Source organism: Malania oleifera, chromosome 8 (assembly GCF_029873635.1).
Source record: "Malania oleifera isolate guangnan ecotype guangnan chromosome 8, ASM2987363v1, whole genome shotgun sequence".
Classification (NCBI taxonomy): Eukaryota; Viridiplantae; Streptophyta; class Magnoliopsida; order Santalales; family Ximeniaceae; genus Malania; species Malania oleifera.
The window spans coordinates 93,950,713-93,966,639 of NC_080424.1; the positions used below are offsets into that span (position 1 = coordinate 93,950,713).

Sequence of the window (15,927 nt, forward strand, 5' to 3'; positions counted from 1 at the left end):
AAATAATTTTCAAAAATATAAACAAATGCTTAATACTTTGCTGAAATTAAAACTAAAGATTTTAAAAATAATTCTTACGTAAAGTCATCATCCCCATATTTAAAAGTTGAGATTTGTATCTTAAAAGTATCAGGTTTTAAAAAAAATTCTAAATGATCTTTATTTGTTTGAAACTTTAATAGTCTTTTTACAGTTTTTTGTCAAACTTAACTTAACAAGTCTTAATTTTTGAAATTTTAAAAAAGATTTATGTTTTTTTTAATAGTCCCTAAAAAAGTTAATATATTTTTTTTTCATAACAATTTTTTTAATTTAGTCATAATAACTTTTTACTAATCTCGTTATGTCACAATTCAAATATTCAAGCCACCAGTGTAAATTTGTGCAAATATGTGCAATAAAATCCCATGATTCCTTTACCCCACTTACCCATGGAGCGAGAATGAATAAGGAAGCAAATAAAAAAAGAATACCTAAGAACAATAAAAGAAACGTACATTTAAGAATTAAGAATGTAAATTTTGAGATTTTTGCTTTTACTTTATATAGATTTAAATAAATTATGATATAAAATTATATTAATTTTTTTGGTCAAATTTACAATAATTTAAATTTAAAATATTAAATATATATATATATATCAAAACACAACCACCATGAGGTGCATTTGTAAATTTGCAAAGGGACCAACTTATGAGTTGAATATACTATAACCACTAGGCCTTTTAAAAAATCTTTGAAAATCGATCTGATCCAAAAATCCAATCTAAACTGAAACAAAAATTCGATGAATCGATTCATTTGATTCGGTTTCAATTTTTAATTTTATTTTATGTTATGTTGGTTATCGATTAGATTTTAATTTTTATATTCATGAGCCGATGGTTACCCAAATCGAACTGATATATATAATTATATAATAATGTAAATAATATATCTTAAAGTTACAAAATAGTATTTGCAAATATTTTATTTTATTTTTTAAAAAATTAGTATCTTCTAAAAATAAACCGGTTCGAATCAAATACCTGAACTAAATCATTGATTAAGCAAATGATCGGTTAATTGAAAATTTTGAATTAATTTCAGTTCATAAGAATGCTAAATCAAAACATTAATTGGATTCCAATTTTGAAGGTTGGATGAAGGTAATCAAAGTATCAAACCACCACCGGTGCTGATAATTAGCATGTGGGATTTGAGTTGTATAGAACTTTGGCGGTGAGAATTTTTTTATAGAAAAAAGCTATGCATTGCATGCCACACGATTATGGTGGGAGTTATAAATAAAGATTAAAGAAGGCTCCGAATGCATGACTAGTTGACTACCGCTGGCGCTGGCACGTGAAACAAAAAAAAAAAAGCTTCAGTCCACACGCCTAATGGTACATCTGATTCTTGACCATAGATATATATAGAGTACTAAAATGAACATATAGAAGAAATCTAGAAAGCGACTGCGTTCAACAATCCCATCTCCCAAACACTCCCCTCACCCCTCCCCTCTGTTATAAAACCTTGCTTTCGCACCTAGTTTTATTTCCATTTTATTTGGTGACTCTGTGAATTTAATTCCCACGATCCAAACATAATTCGCCAATTCCATACCTCCTCTATTTCCAACTCTTCCTGTTTTTGGATTCTTCCGAAATCAACAACCCAATTTCAAAAGTTTCCTTTTTTTACCCATTTAATTTCTTGCTCTCAATTTCCCTTTTAAGGTCCTCTCTTTGGTCTCTGCCTCGCGCAGAGGAGGTTCAATTATCAGACAAACAAAAAAAGCAAAAAAGAAAAGAAGAACGGTTAGGTGCGGTTCGATCGGAGATGGGACCGGCGAAGATGATACAGAGCAGCAGGTACTGGCTATCGGAGCACCCATCAATCGTGGGGTTCCGGTGGAGCCACGCCCAATCGTGGGGCTCCACCTGGTCCTTCCTCTTCACCGCCATCGCCGCCTACATCGCCGCCGCGGTCGTCCTCCACCTCACGTTGACCCTTTTCCGAAGGCGCCGCCCCGTCCCCCTGGGCCCCATCCCCGCCGTGTACAGCCTCGCCATGGCCCTCATCTCCGCTGCGATCTTCGTCGGGATCCTCTCCTCCGCCGCCTCCGAGATCCGCGAGACCGGCTGGATCTGGCGGCGCTCCAAGACCCCCTTCCAATGGCTCCTCTGCTTCCCCCTCGGCACTCGCCCCACTGGCCGCGTCTTCTTCTGGTCCTACGCCTTCTACCTCTCCCGCTTCCTCCACCTCTTCCGCACCTTCTGCAGCATCCTCCGCCGCCGCCGCCTCCCCGTCTTCCAGATCTTCAACCAGTCCATCCTCATCTGCATGTCCTTCCTCTGGCTCGAGTTCTCGCAGTCGTTTCAGGTCCTGGCGATTTTGTCGACCACGCTCATCTACTCTCTCGTCTACGGCTACCGATTTTGGACCGCGATTGGATTGAGGGGCGCCTGCTTCCCATTCGTCGTGAATTGCCGAATTGCGTCTTTGGGTTGCAATCTCCTCTGCCATTTTGGCGTCCTTCTGCTGCATTATTTGAAAGGTGGGTGCAACGGGATCGGGGCTTGGATCTTCAATTCTGTGCTCAACGGCGCAATTTTGCTGCTGTTCTTGAATTTCTATTTGAGGAAGAGAAGGGATGGCGCAGAAGCCGATGGAGGGTCGTCTTCCTCGAGATATCGCCGTTCCTGTCCCTCCGTTTTGGAGAAAGAGGGAGAACCGGTGGAGCTCAAGGAGAAGTCTAGCTAGCTAGATGAGGAGATTTCAATTAATTCTCATGAGAATTAAATATGAAATGAGCCTGCTTCAATTCTTCTTCTTAATTACTTTTCTTTTAAATCTTTTGGGTTTTAGTCTTCCGCCTCTGATGTCAATTTTGGGGAAGAAACAGAGCAAAGGCCAGCCTTTTTTTTGTGCAGCGTTGGTTTGGGGACGGTGAGCTGCGTAGCAATGCCTGAAACTTCACGGCGGGCCGGGGAAGACACCGGAAAGTCGTATAACTGTGTAAAGAGCAATTCGATGTGTACGATGAAGGTGATGATAATCCATGACACCATACTTCTTTTTAAACTAATCTCTTGTACATTTACCAGTACCGACAACCATGGAAGACCCAATGGAAGGGTTTAAGGCTTTTAATCTCGCCTGGGTTTGGTGGTCAACGATGGAGAAATGTTGAAGTCGACAGCGTTCTTCCTATGTCTCCGATATTTTTTTATTTTCAGTTTTAAAAGTTGAATTAAATACATCTATATCGCCTCAATTTTCTTAACACACAAATCAAACCATTTCATTTTTTTATCAATGGGCTCTGCCTCCGGAATGAGAAGGAAGCTTCTTCAAATCTGAACTTTTTGAAACTTTCAACGGTCTAATTAGTCGCTTAAAATCTTTTTCGTGCGCAGAAGAGAGGAGGATTAAATAACCTCGGTCTGTTCAAATGAAATCATCATTAGAACTGCCTGCTTATTTCCACAATTCCCACCTTCTAAAAATTAAACACTGTAATGATTACAGTCTTCGTTAACGAAATCCTACAATTAAAGCCTACGAAAGTCATTAATAAACTAAGTGGGTACGAAGAAAAAACATGCAAGGTCGTGTTTGGGAGTTCACAGTATAAATTGATACGTTGGAATGAGGCTTTTAAAACCAATTTCTTTTTTGTGTAATTGTGACGTAGTTATCTAGAAATTAAATTAAAATCAAAGGATAGGATGATGACATAAGAAGAAAAATTGTGGTTTCCTGCTTTTATTAAACCCAAATTGTCAAAAGTCATGTCAGGAATCACATTGAAAATGATGCATAATTAGGTTTAGTATTGCTATTTGAGTTCTTGATTTGATTTGGGATTTGTATTAATTTTAATTATTGTTGTTGTTTTTTTTGGATTACGCACTGAGTTTCCACGTGTCCGTTTTACGATCCACGTGACTAATCTCGCACCTTTGAAGTCGATCCCAGAACTTCAAAGGGAGGTAAATTTCAAGAATTTAGGAGCGGAAACGAACCCGGAAAGGTTTGAATACCTGACCTCGTGACAGGCACTCCCACAGCCAGCACTACCACCTGAACCACACCTTGGGAGTTATTGTTGTTATTATTTTTTTTTTAGATTACGCATCGAGTATCCACGTGTCCGTTTTACGGTCCACATGACTAATCCCGTGCCCCTTGAAGTTAATCTCACAACTCCAAAGGGATGGTAAATTCAGGAGTCCAGGGATGGAAACGGATCCGAAAGGGTTTGAACACCTGACCTCGTGAGAAGCACTCCCGCAACCCGCACTACCATCTGAACCACACCCTGGGGGTGTTATTGTTGTTATTATTATTGCTATCATTATTAAAGATACACGTGCGAGATATCATTAATTTCAAATGTAAAAAAAAAATATTAAATATTTATTTAGAAATTATTAATACTCATTTAAAATTAGTAACGTACTTGTCTTTTGATATAAAAAAATTACTATCATTGCTTAATTTCTAAATTTAGATAATTAGAAAGTCAAATCTATGACTATTTTATCATTTAAACATTTACTCGTCAAATAGTTTTATTCTTTCGAATAAAAATGATTATAGTACACATTTATAAATATAAGTAATAATTATTCATATTATATTCTTTATTATTTCATTTAACATGTAAAAAAAGAAATAGATATTAGCATGACAAAATATGAAAATAGTTATTTCTTGTCTTAACTAATATAATTATTTGCTTTATGGTATCAATATAATTATTTTGCAGAATTAATTATAATTAACTTATTTTAACTAGTTTATTTATAGGAATACTCATTTTTTAAACCAAATTTAGTATTAAATTTAAAAGTACTGAGACATTGTACTTCTTGTTTATATTTTTTAGAGTAAGACTTTGATTTCTCAATAAGATAAATTCTCTTGATTGTATAAAGGTCGAGCTCCCTCGAAAAACTTTGGCACAGTGTAAACGAGGTGTTCTACCTAGATTCACCCTACAATATGAGGTAAAAAAGTCAAAATAAATAATTTTAGCCTTTAGCCCTTATAAAAAGAAAACAAATTCTTAAACCCCTTTCGCACTCATGTCACACTTGAAACATGAAAAAAAAAAATTTATTAACTTATCAAATTCTCTATCAAGTCGTGAAAAAATTCAACAAAAGATAGAAACAAATCCACCCTCTCTTTTAGGTTATGGGATGCGTGGAGTAACTTCCAATATAGTAGTAAATTCCGTTCCTTGATAAAGAAAGAGAATATAGAAAAGAAATGTTATTTTTTAGTGTTCAGTAAAAAATAAAATTGTAGTCATATTAAAAAATATTTAAAATAATTAAAGTATTTGTGTATTTAAAAAAATGTAATTAATGCAATGATAATTTTATAATATTTTTAAAAAATTAAAATAATCCAATTATATTGACTTAGCTTATTTACAACTAAGTCAATTTTATAGTCTTTTTAATAGTTAATCATCTATTTTTTAAAATAATTTTATGTGTTTTAAACATACAACTTGCAATAAAATTGTATGAATGATTATGAAATTATATTTCATAAAATTTATTAACTAAAAACTCATAATATTTTTCAATAACCTTTTATGAAATCTCTTTCTTTATTTATTATATTTATTTAAAATTTATAATATACATTTAAGAATGCCCATATAAGTAATTCTATTACCAACTACATTTTTAAAACTACTTCCACCAATTGTACACCTACATTTCACAAATAAGAAAATTTTTTTTTTATTTCTTTGGGTGACATATTTTTGTAAGAAAATTCCTTGAAACCGTAGTTGATATTATTTAATTATATAGTTAGAAAAACAACTTTTTAAATTTAAAAGTTGTTGCTGTCTAAAAATCGAAATATCTTTGTGAATCACTCCCCGATCACGACCACCTGAAAAAGATCAAGTAAGAATGACTTGGAGGACTCGGGGTATACTTCAGGAGATTACTCTGATGCATAAGTAAGAGACTAATAAGAGGTTATGAATTGCAACAGTAGAAAGAAGTGGATATGAATTAGATGTTTATCTCTTCTCCAAGTCTCTTTTTATAGTGGTGGAGGTTGATCCTCATTCAGTCTGGCATTGATGAGCATTTATTGCACTTTTGGGGCTTACAGAGGTTTTATGGACATTTATGTGAAAATTTTAAGTATAGTTTTGTAATCATTCTCTCTCATAAATGTGTGTACATTAAAGAGAATTAATGATGTTTCATAACCATTCTTCATTTTTAGTAAAGATATTTTTGGGTATATCAATTGCTTCCCTTTGGTTTTGAATTTTAGAAACTAGTTTCCAAAAATCGAATGTCTTAAGAAACTGCCAAGCTCTTTTTTTTTTTTTTTTTTACTCAGCCTGAGTTGTGTTCGACTTTGTCCGAGCCGTTTCGGCTTCTGATGAGCTGCCTACTCGACTTAATGTGAGTTGTTATCTCAGCTTACTATGAGTTGTTTTTGACTTCTGTCGAGCTACTTTCTCGGCCAAATACGAGGCATTATCAGCCTCGTCCAAGCCGTTTAGCCAAGCCATTTCGGCTTCTGCAAAGTCACCTTTTCGGCTTAATATGAGTCATTTTGACTTGTACTGAGTCGTTACCTCGAGTCAATTTGAATTTAAAAGCTCTTATTCAATATATTTGCAAATATATCAAAATTTCAAACCTTTTTAATGAAACTCGCCACATAACGAGAAGTTGATAGTTACTAATTTATAAGACAACAAAATCGATACAGTATTAAATAAGCTAATAGAGCATATTTGAATCCTTAATGTGTATATATATATATATATATTTTGTGTTGAACTGAACTAAATTTGATGCACTGAATTGTAAAAATATATATATTTATAATTTTAACACAGTATTTTTTTGACAAAAAACTTTTGATGTAAGGATCCACTATTAACAACAATATAGTGGACCATTATGTTAATTTGATGACATAGAAAAATTATGATTGGTTGTTATTATCTTTTAAAATTTTAAATTTAAAAATACAAGAATGGAGAATTGAAATTTTTAGAAGCTAAAGACTGGGACATTGTTCCATTTTTAATAAGCGCCATAAGCATCCTGTTTATACTTTAATATAACTATAAGATGGTAAACCAGTTCAGAGCGATTTTGCTCATCTATCTTTATTAACTCAAATACAAAAATGCTTCACAGGTTCTTGACATCATCCACTTATGTGGTGGGGTGTCAAGCCTCCATCATCGACTTATGTTACGTAGACCTATAATGAATGATTAACATTGCCTAATAGGATTTGACCTTCGCTCCTATTCAACCCTTATCCTTTCCGCACTCTTCAATGTCATCTCCATCAAGTCTCTTTTCTAGAATTGCAGACAGCTTCCCCCCACCCCCTTCTGGAAAAAAGCCATTGAAGTTCAACGTAGATTGTTCAGAAACATTTTACTATGATGTATTACATAATTTTTCTTGGTTTAAGATTATCTCTACATTTTTGTTTTTTTTTAATCATTTGATTGATTGTATGGTTGTTTTACTTGATAACTCATGACTTGTCAAACTATTGATAATAACTCAGATGACATAAGATTCATATCTTTCCACTCGAGAAGGATAATATTTGTGTTCATTCTATCATAAGAAGGTTCTTTTTAAAAATAAAAAATAAAAAATTCTCATTTCAATTTGATTTTAAATTGTATCGCTCGATAAAGTATTGTTTATTTTATTTTCATATGTTAAGTGGAGGTTGCGTATGATTAAAAAGTCGAGCTAAAATATTTATGCTAATTTAGAATCTCTATATGGTAATAATTTTTTATAAATAGGATGTGTCATGTTATTGTTTTTTAGGTTAGGATATGAATAGTTTGAAAGAAAAATACTATTTGGGATAAAATTTTTCATATATAATTAATTAAGAATATTTTTTTTTCTAATTTTTGCATAGTTACCAACAATCGTATTACATTATTTTTTATACCTCAAATTAAATATATCCCTCAAATAATGGGAAAGGCTCATTCTTATTATTTTAAGTGGTATTTATTGAATTTTCTTAATAAATAATAGTCAATTCCAGTGACACGATCTTTCCTTTTTCTTAATCAAAAATTATTTTTTGTATGCTCTCCAAGCATTTAATAAATAATATTCATTAGGAAAAAAAATTCAAAATGAAATAAATTGTATAATTTTCATGACAAACAAAAAAAAAACCAAAATTTTGATTTGTTAATGCACATTTTTCTTGGTCAGTTGGTCATGATTAAAAAAATACCAAGAAATATTGTCTTTTCTCATTGAAAAAATATGCCAAAGAAACAAAACAAATATTTCCTTTTTCGTGTTTTGCGGAAAATATTTCTTCAATTTATATACTAGAAGTCCTCGCGCTTTTTAATAGACACGGCCTTATTGTTTTGACAAATTTAACAATTTTATCGTATTTATAAGATCACTTGAAATTAGCAATGTAGGCCCATATTTTTTCTAAACCTTTTTATTTTTTTTTTCGTATTTGGTTTTCTTTACAATCATTATTTTATTATGAAAAGAAAAGGCTTTTTTTATTTGCAAAAAAAAAAAAATGAAAATGTCTAAAACAATTCACAATCAAAGTAATAGTTAGAAAAAACAAGAAAAAAATATATAAAGAGTAATCAAGTTAGGAAAAAAAAGTAAATAAATAAAATATTACTTAAACCATTAATCAAATCAAAATTTTGATTTACGAAAAATAAAAATCGAAGCTTAACTAATTCATATGGTTAATCATAATTTAATTAACCTTTAATCAAATTTTGATTAACCGACCTTTTGAGTCATTTTTCGGTCAGTATCAAAATTAACTTTAAAAATTTACACGTCTCATTCCGAAAGATACAAAATATACATGGTTGGTTGGTTATTGAAACTGTCATTAAATTGTATATATGAACAATATGTAATTTATTTGAAGATAGTGCGATCAAAATTATTTTTTAAATTCATGAATTAAAAATAAAAATTTTACAAACCAAAGGTCTGTAGCATGCACTATGAGTTTTTTAAAAAAAAATCATAAACTTATATATGACGAAATCATATTACAGATATAATATAATATGATTTTGCTATGTGGACCTAATATTTATTTATTTTATGGGTTTCAACATTTTTTTTTTGTTTTATAATTTACACACTTCTCCAATGTCCACCACATGATATCATCTTCTAGAGAGACTGGGTAAATCATAGGATTAGAAAAAAAAAAAAAAAAAAGGTTATTCCAGAAATGCACTAAATTTATAGAATAATTAAGATAATTTAAAATTCCCATTAGAATTTTTTTTGAGACATTTTTTTGACTGTTTGGTTGGTATGATTCAATCAGAAGGTTCTAAAAAATTAGGGACCCACATCTACTTTGTTTTCATTAAAATCAAACTGATTAAAAAAAGGTAAAAGCTAATTATGACTGATTATATATACACACACACACAAATTAAACCATTAAATATTAATTAAGAAAATTACGTTTTAAAATGTCATGTGAACATTCATTTGTTTTGGGATATGCTTTTTCGTTTGTTCCTTGCACGTTTCTTTCATTTGGAATCATTTATTGGGATATTCTTTTCACCATTTCTAATCACAAGCATAAAACCTATTTAGTTTTGAATAGTTTGTCACTAATTTTGTTGCTTATTTTTCTATTTTCTTTGTGGAAAGTTTATTTCAGCCAAATTCAGAATAAGCATTTGAAAATATAATACTATGTTTGGTACATAAGAATGTGCTCATTCGAAGATTTTATTTTGATTTCCATGTTTGACTATATTTTTTAAAGTGAAAGCACTCATTTCCTTGGATTGCTTATTCCCACTAAAAGTGAGAATAGAGATTCTATTATAAGATGAGAGATGCTAATTCTAATATAAAGTAGGAATGACCTCAACTGTAACGACCTGCTATTTGAATGGATTTATATATAATGTAACGACCTGCTATTTAAATGAGTTTATATATATATATATTATAACATTTAACATGCTCTGATACCATATTTGATTAAACCCAATTATCAATCTAAGTAGCGAGAAGCAAAAATCACATAAACATAACCATATGAAAATATATACAATATCAGAGTGCTAGAGTGTATCCTCAAAATATAAATATATATCTGTTTCCCCAAAATACCCTCAACTGGCAATGGCTATACAAAAATACTCCCACAATACTCACTTCATTGTCAGGACAATATTGAAGCCCCGCTATCTGCGAGTCTAGTCTGCTCGCCTACCTGGATCACCTGAAAAATGATTCAACACTGGGATGAGCCAACGCTCAATAAGACGAAATATGTTATTACTAGTATGTGGCAAATGAGTTACAATATTATGAAAATCTGTTACTATATAAGCATGTATAACTAGATCTGTAAATGCAGTACAAGTAATAGAAACCATCCTCATTTTCCATGTTGCTTAACATATCAGTAATTTAAGTTACTAGTCAAAATACTTCTAATGTACATAAGTATATTCCCTGTCTCTGTAAATCTGTACATACACAATAATAACTGAAAACTTTCCCTGTAGATAACAGTGTGTCATGATTTAACCCCTTATGACAGGATTGTGCGGCCCGTAGGCAGGATCTACCTTGACTGGCCGACCAGGGTAAACCACTATACTCTCTCGGTCTGATCTGCCCTCCTCAACCTATATCTGATGAGGAGCTTGTCCACGTCTAGGGCACTATACGATCGACTTACTGCCACGTATTATCTGAATAGGTGGTTGCACTCTGTAAACTGTATGTAACTACGGTACCGTGCTCTGTAACTGTACGGTCCAACAGGGTCTAATACTATATAATACATTTTTATATACGACTATCTGATTTACCATGATTCTGAAATAACTATATTAACCATGACAATGAAATGAACTGTAACTATATCATCTGTATTTCTGAATTGAACTATAATTTGTAAGTCATGGTACTGAAAACTGTATAATCATGATACTGTAAATTGTATAATCACGGTACTGTAAACTGTATAATAACCACTGGCTATATATTCTGTAAATCCTATCCTGAAAATATTATAAAACATGTTTCTTTTCTATACACATATCCTCAAACCACACAGAAGTTTAAACATATTATACATAAATAATAAACTGTATAAATTTCTATCGTGAATAATCATCTAATAAAAACGTATAATTTATACTGAAACATGGTAAAATTGCCTAGCATAACATATTTCTCTTACCTGTTTCCTGCTAAAAATCAATTACTATAATGGGTCCAACACCCGCAAGGTTTTCCACTCAACACCCTGAAAATCATAAATCTCAGAACAAAACATTACTATTTCTATGTCTATTACATTTCTCACAATTGAAAGAAATCCAAATTTCGAATAAAATACCTTACCCTAAATTTGGGATGAATACTTACCCTGCAGACTTGCAGAGAACTCTGCCAAAAGCGTCGTAGTGGCCTCGGATCGTCGATCCGGCAACTGATGGGGCCAAAAACGAAGAGAGAAGAAGGAGAGGCCGTATGAGAGAGAGAGAGAGAGAGAGAGAGAGAGAGAGAGAGAGAGAGACAGAGAGACAGAGAGAGAGAGAGAGAGAGAGGGTAATTTGTGCTTAAATATGATAAAAATCCGAGTTTTCACTATTTATACTACGGGATTCGTCGATGAGCCACGTCATCTCGTCGATGAGCCACATCATCTCGTCGATGAGCCACGTCATCTCGTCGACGAGTCCCCTGTATTCGTTGATGAGGCCCGGGTAAATTCCTCGAAATTATCATTATCTCCAAAGTGCGATGTTGTCGATGAACGCGAAGCGTTCGTAGACGAAGTCTACTGCCCCCTTCTGTTCCTGTTTCCATTTCTCTCCCTCTCTATTATTTAAATACCATTATTACTCAGGTCGTTACACCAACTCCCTCTTGACTCTCCCTAATCCATCTCGATCGATTTGTTTGTCCATGTATCATATTTTATGATCGAATTCTTTATCTGTGAAAGTTGTTCATGTTGTAATTGGACTTGTTTTGCTAATGCTCTTGACTGATAATCAAGATGGTTAGGGTTAGGGGATCGATGCAAATGGAGGCACCTTGCAACAATTCTGACGCATACAGAGGCTCTTCGTCGAGGAGTAGTAGTAGAGTAGTAATTCCAGGCGATACAAAATGCAATTATCAGCGTCTATTTTTATTCACGCACCATTATCGACAATGTTGGTATTCTTCGGGCCAGGTTAAGTGATCAAGAGACGGAAAAGATTGATTAATGGAAGTGTTGGTTTCGGGGACCATATTCAAAATCAGCCTGAGGACCCTGCATTACCTGGAAAAAATGAGCATGGTAGGACGGCGCCTGGGAATGAGACATCCTCTTTAATGCACCGGTAACTGAGGCAAGTGGCCACTATGAGGTATGTAATGACCCGAATAATTATAATTGATTACGCGCTAAAATTGCGTAATTAGGCATCTTAACCCGGACTTTACGACTTATATTTTTAATTAAATAACCAATTACGTCCAATATTTTAAAAAAGTGTCTTGTTTATCATTTTTTGAGTTTTATTGCACAATTTATGATTTTTTGTCAATTTTGTATCGCAGAAAAATTCACTGGAGTAAACCGGCACCTGTCCATAATTCGCTCATAACTTTTTCATCTGAACTCCGATCGAGACGATTCAAATTTCTAGAGAAAGAGGAAAGAATTATCTACAACTTTCATGTTTTGAGTTTTGCGAAAAACGGGTTTAAGGAGATCAAAATTGAGCTTGAAGTTGTTGTACCTGCACAAGACAAGGAAGTGTGTGGGCATAATATATTACATGTGAGCCATGAAATAAAAGCAAATTAAATGAATGGGTTGCTTCAATGTGGGTTGCTGGACTAAAAACACATGAAGGGGTCGTGCACTCAAGAAAAACAAATCAAGGAGGGCCATGGGCTTTGGAGGGCTTAAAGGAATTGAAAAAATTGTTTTTTTCTAATGCATTTGAAAAGTCAACAATTGGAGGCTTCTTGTGGGGTTTAAAGTAGGATTTCGTGGAGGGTTTACGGCTGGGGCTGCTGCAAGGAAGTGGGATGGAGGGCAAGAAAAGGAGAGAAAAGAAAAGTAAGGAGAGAAAAGTCAAAAAGTGGTGGCTAGTTTTAGGCTAGGGTTTTTGGAGGGTTATTAAAAGGTTTTCTTTGGAGGTCTTCAAGAGAGCAGTGCTGGGGGGGCGCTGCGGGCTGCTGTACAAGGAAGAACTCCCACAGCAAAGAAGAAACACAACAGCTATGCTGCTGTGCTGAAGCTCCTCACGGCCTTCCATCTCCATTCCAACTCTCTTCTCTCTCCCTCTCTCATTCTCTCTCTTGTCCTTATATTTATTTACTTGTATTATGTTATTTTGATGTAATTTAAATTTCTTATTGTCATCTAGTTGTAGTATTTTGGTTTAATGTCATTTTAAATTACTTTGTTGGAACTTGTTGTTTATTAATTTAATTCAATTTCATCTTGAGTTAATTTATTGTTAAATTTAGTTTAAAAATTCAGCTGAGTTTATTATTATTGTCAAATCTAGAATCTTTTTTTTTTTTTATCTTGGTTTCATTGTTAAGTTGAGTCATTTTATTGTTTCATTCCATCTCTAGTTCTCTTTTCACGTTAATTAATTAGTTGCTTAGACTTCAATGTCATTTTAGTATTTAATGGAACTTAATATTGTTGGGTTAATTTTGCTTTGTTTAATATTAGTTAATGTGGATTTAATCTGTTTAAGTACTTAAGTGAGTGTTAGATTTTGTTTAAGTGTGGTTCATTTTTGTTTAAGAATTTATTTAAGTTGAATTCATTTTCGTGTTTTTTTTTTTTTAGGTATAGTTTATCCTTGTTAGGCCTTTGTTTAGGTTTAATTCATTTTTGTTTAGACCCTTGTTTAGGTTCATTTAATTGTTGAATGCCTTTATGAGATTAATGTTTGAGGAGTTGGTCATTTTGCTTGTTTGATTTGGTTATCGTTTATTTGGATAGTTGAATGGATTGTACTAGGTTAGCTTAGTAGTTTACATTATGTTCTTGTTTTAGGTTTTAATATGTTTTAATTTTGCCACAAACTTTCAAAAAAAAAAATCCTAAGATTTCGAATATGAACCATGTTTAGTAAAGTTTGTTTTCTCATTTTCTTTCTCTATTTCGCGCTAGTTTAGAACTAATCTACATTCCCCGTGGAGACGATTTGGTCTATTTAGGCTAATTATTACACGACGTAACTCCTGTACTTGGGATAGCCCTAGTGCTATTCATTTTTAGAAGTGAGTCAATAATATTTAAATAATATAATAAAGGGAGGAAATAGAAATTGGAAGAGATATGCGTTCGTCGACGAAGTTACAATTGGGCTCGTCGACGAGTGTACGTTTCGTCAACAAGAAAATATCGAAAAGCAAACCTCTAATTTCTGAATTTTGTCGACGAGAAACAGAGTTCGTCCACAAACTTCCTTCATGACCTCATCGACGAGGTGACATGGCTCGTTGACGAAGGTCGCAGTATAAATAGTTCTAAACGCGATTTTTTGATAGAATTTCAACGCAGAATCCTCCCTTCCCTCTCCCTTCAGTTTCCAAACCTTCTCTCTAGTTTTCTAGGTCCATTCTTAGTTGGATCGATGATCCGAAGCCACCACGATACTCCTGGGGAAGTTCTCTGCATATCTGCTGGAGTGGATCGTTGGTGGGTTGAGTTCGGAATTCATCCCAGATCCAGGGTAAGACTTTCTACTCAATATTTGACTTCTTGTCAGTTGTAGAAAGCGTAGTATGCGTAGAAATATTTAAATTTAGTTATGTAGAATATCGTTTTCAGAGTGTTGAGTGGGGAACCCTGCGGGTGCAAGATTATTTCTCTTAGGGGCTTTTCAGGGATCAGGTAAGGGGATCAACTAAAATAGTTATTTTATGAAAATGTATGTATATTATTACAGTATTTGATTTCAGGAAAATAAATATATTTATATATGTTTTATATTTGGGAAATACTGCTGAAAATGATGGTATGTTAAATATACGAAAAACCTATTTCGTTTGGCATAAGTAGAAATTATAATGAAATACTGTTTTCTGAGAATATGATAAAGATATGAATTTTTTATAATGAAAAACCGATGTACGACCTAAGATTTTTATATGATTTTTCGGCGTACGAGCCGAGCTATGGATATGTTTACCGGTGTACAAGCCGAGCTAAGGATATGATTTGTCGAAGTACAGGCCGAGCTATGTGTATGATTTGTTGGCGTACGAGCTGAGCTATAGATATGATTTGTCGGCATACAGGCTGAGCTATGTGTATGATTTTTTGGCGTACGGGCTAAGCTATGGATATGTTTGGCGACGTATGAGCCGAGCTATAGATATGATTTGCCGGCGTACGGGCTGAGTTATGGTAAAATATGAAATACCGACGTACGAGCCGATGATTTTCATTATATACGTATATATGCAAGATGATATGATTGATTTGATAATTAATGGTATGAAATATCCATGTAACACAGTTTCAGTATATGCTATATGTTATCAGAACCTAGTTGGTTTGGTCTAGGCTAGCACTTGCATGGTACCGATGTTATGTGTTCATGATTTATCATGATATTTGTGTTAACGCTGTTGTACACAGTGGCGTGAGGTTGGATGGTCGATGTGGTTTTAAGAAGTGTGAGCGCCCCTGGTGTATGGACTAGGTCTGGCAGACCCATCGGACTTATAAACTGTACTTTTGACTTGACAGTGGTCGGCCAACCATTATTAGGTCCCACCTTCGGACCACATAACCCAGTCATGTGGGGGTAATACATGACAATAGCCAGCTAACCTATCAGGAATGTTTTTGTATTATTATTATATGAGA

General features: G+C 33.5%; 1 protein-coding gene across 1 annotated transcript; it reads left to right on the top strand.

Moving 5' to 3' along the window:
• The first annotated feature begins 1,446 nt into the window (after nucleotides 1-1,446).
• Nucleotides 1,447-3,343, top strand: LOC131161866 (elongation of fatty acids protein 3-like). Its single transcript, XM_058117858.1, has one exon. The coding sequence runs from the start codon at nucleotides 1,825-1,827 to the stop codon at nucleotides 2,746-2,748; it is 924 nt and encodes a 307-aa protein (XP_057973841.1). The 5' UTR covers nucleotides 1,447-1,824; the 3' UTR covers nucleotides 2,749-3,343.
• The last annotated feature ends 12,584 nt before the right edge of the window (nucleotides 3,344-15,927 follow it).

What these genes read in the sequence shown, in the direction of transcription:
- LOC131161866 (XM_058117858.1), top strand. Translation starts at nt 1,825, where the DNA reads ATGGGACCGGCGAAGATGATACAGAGCAGCAGGTACTGGCTATCGGAG.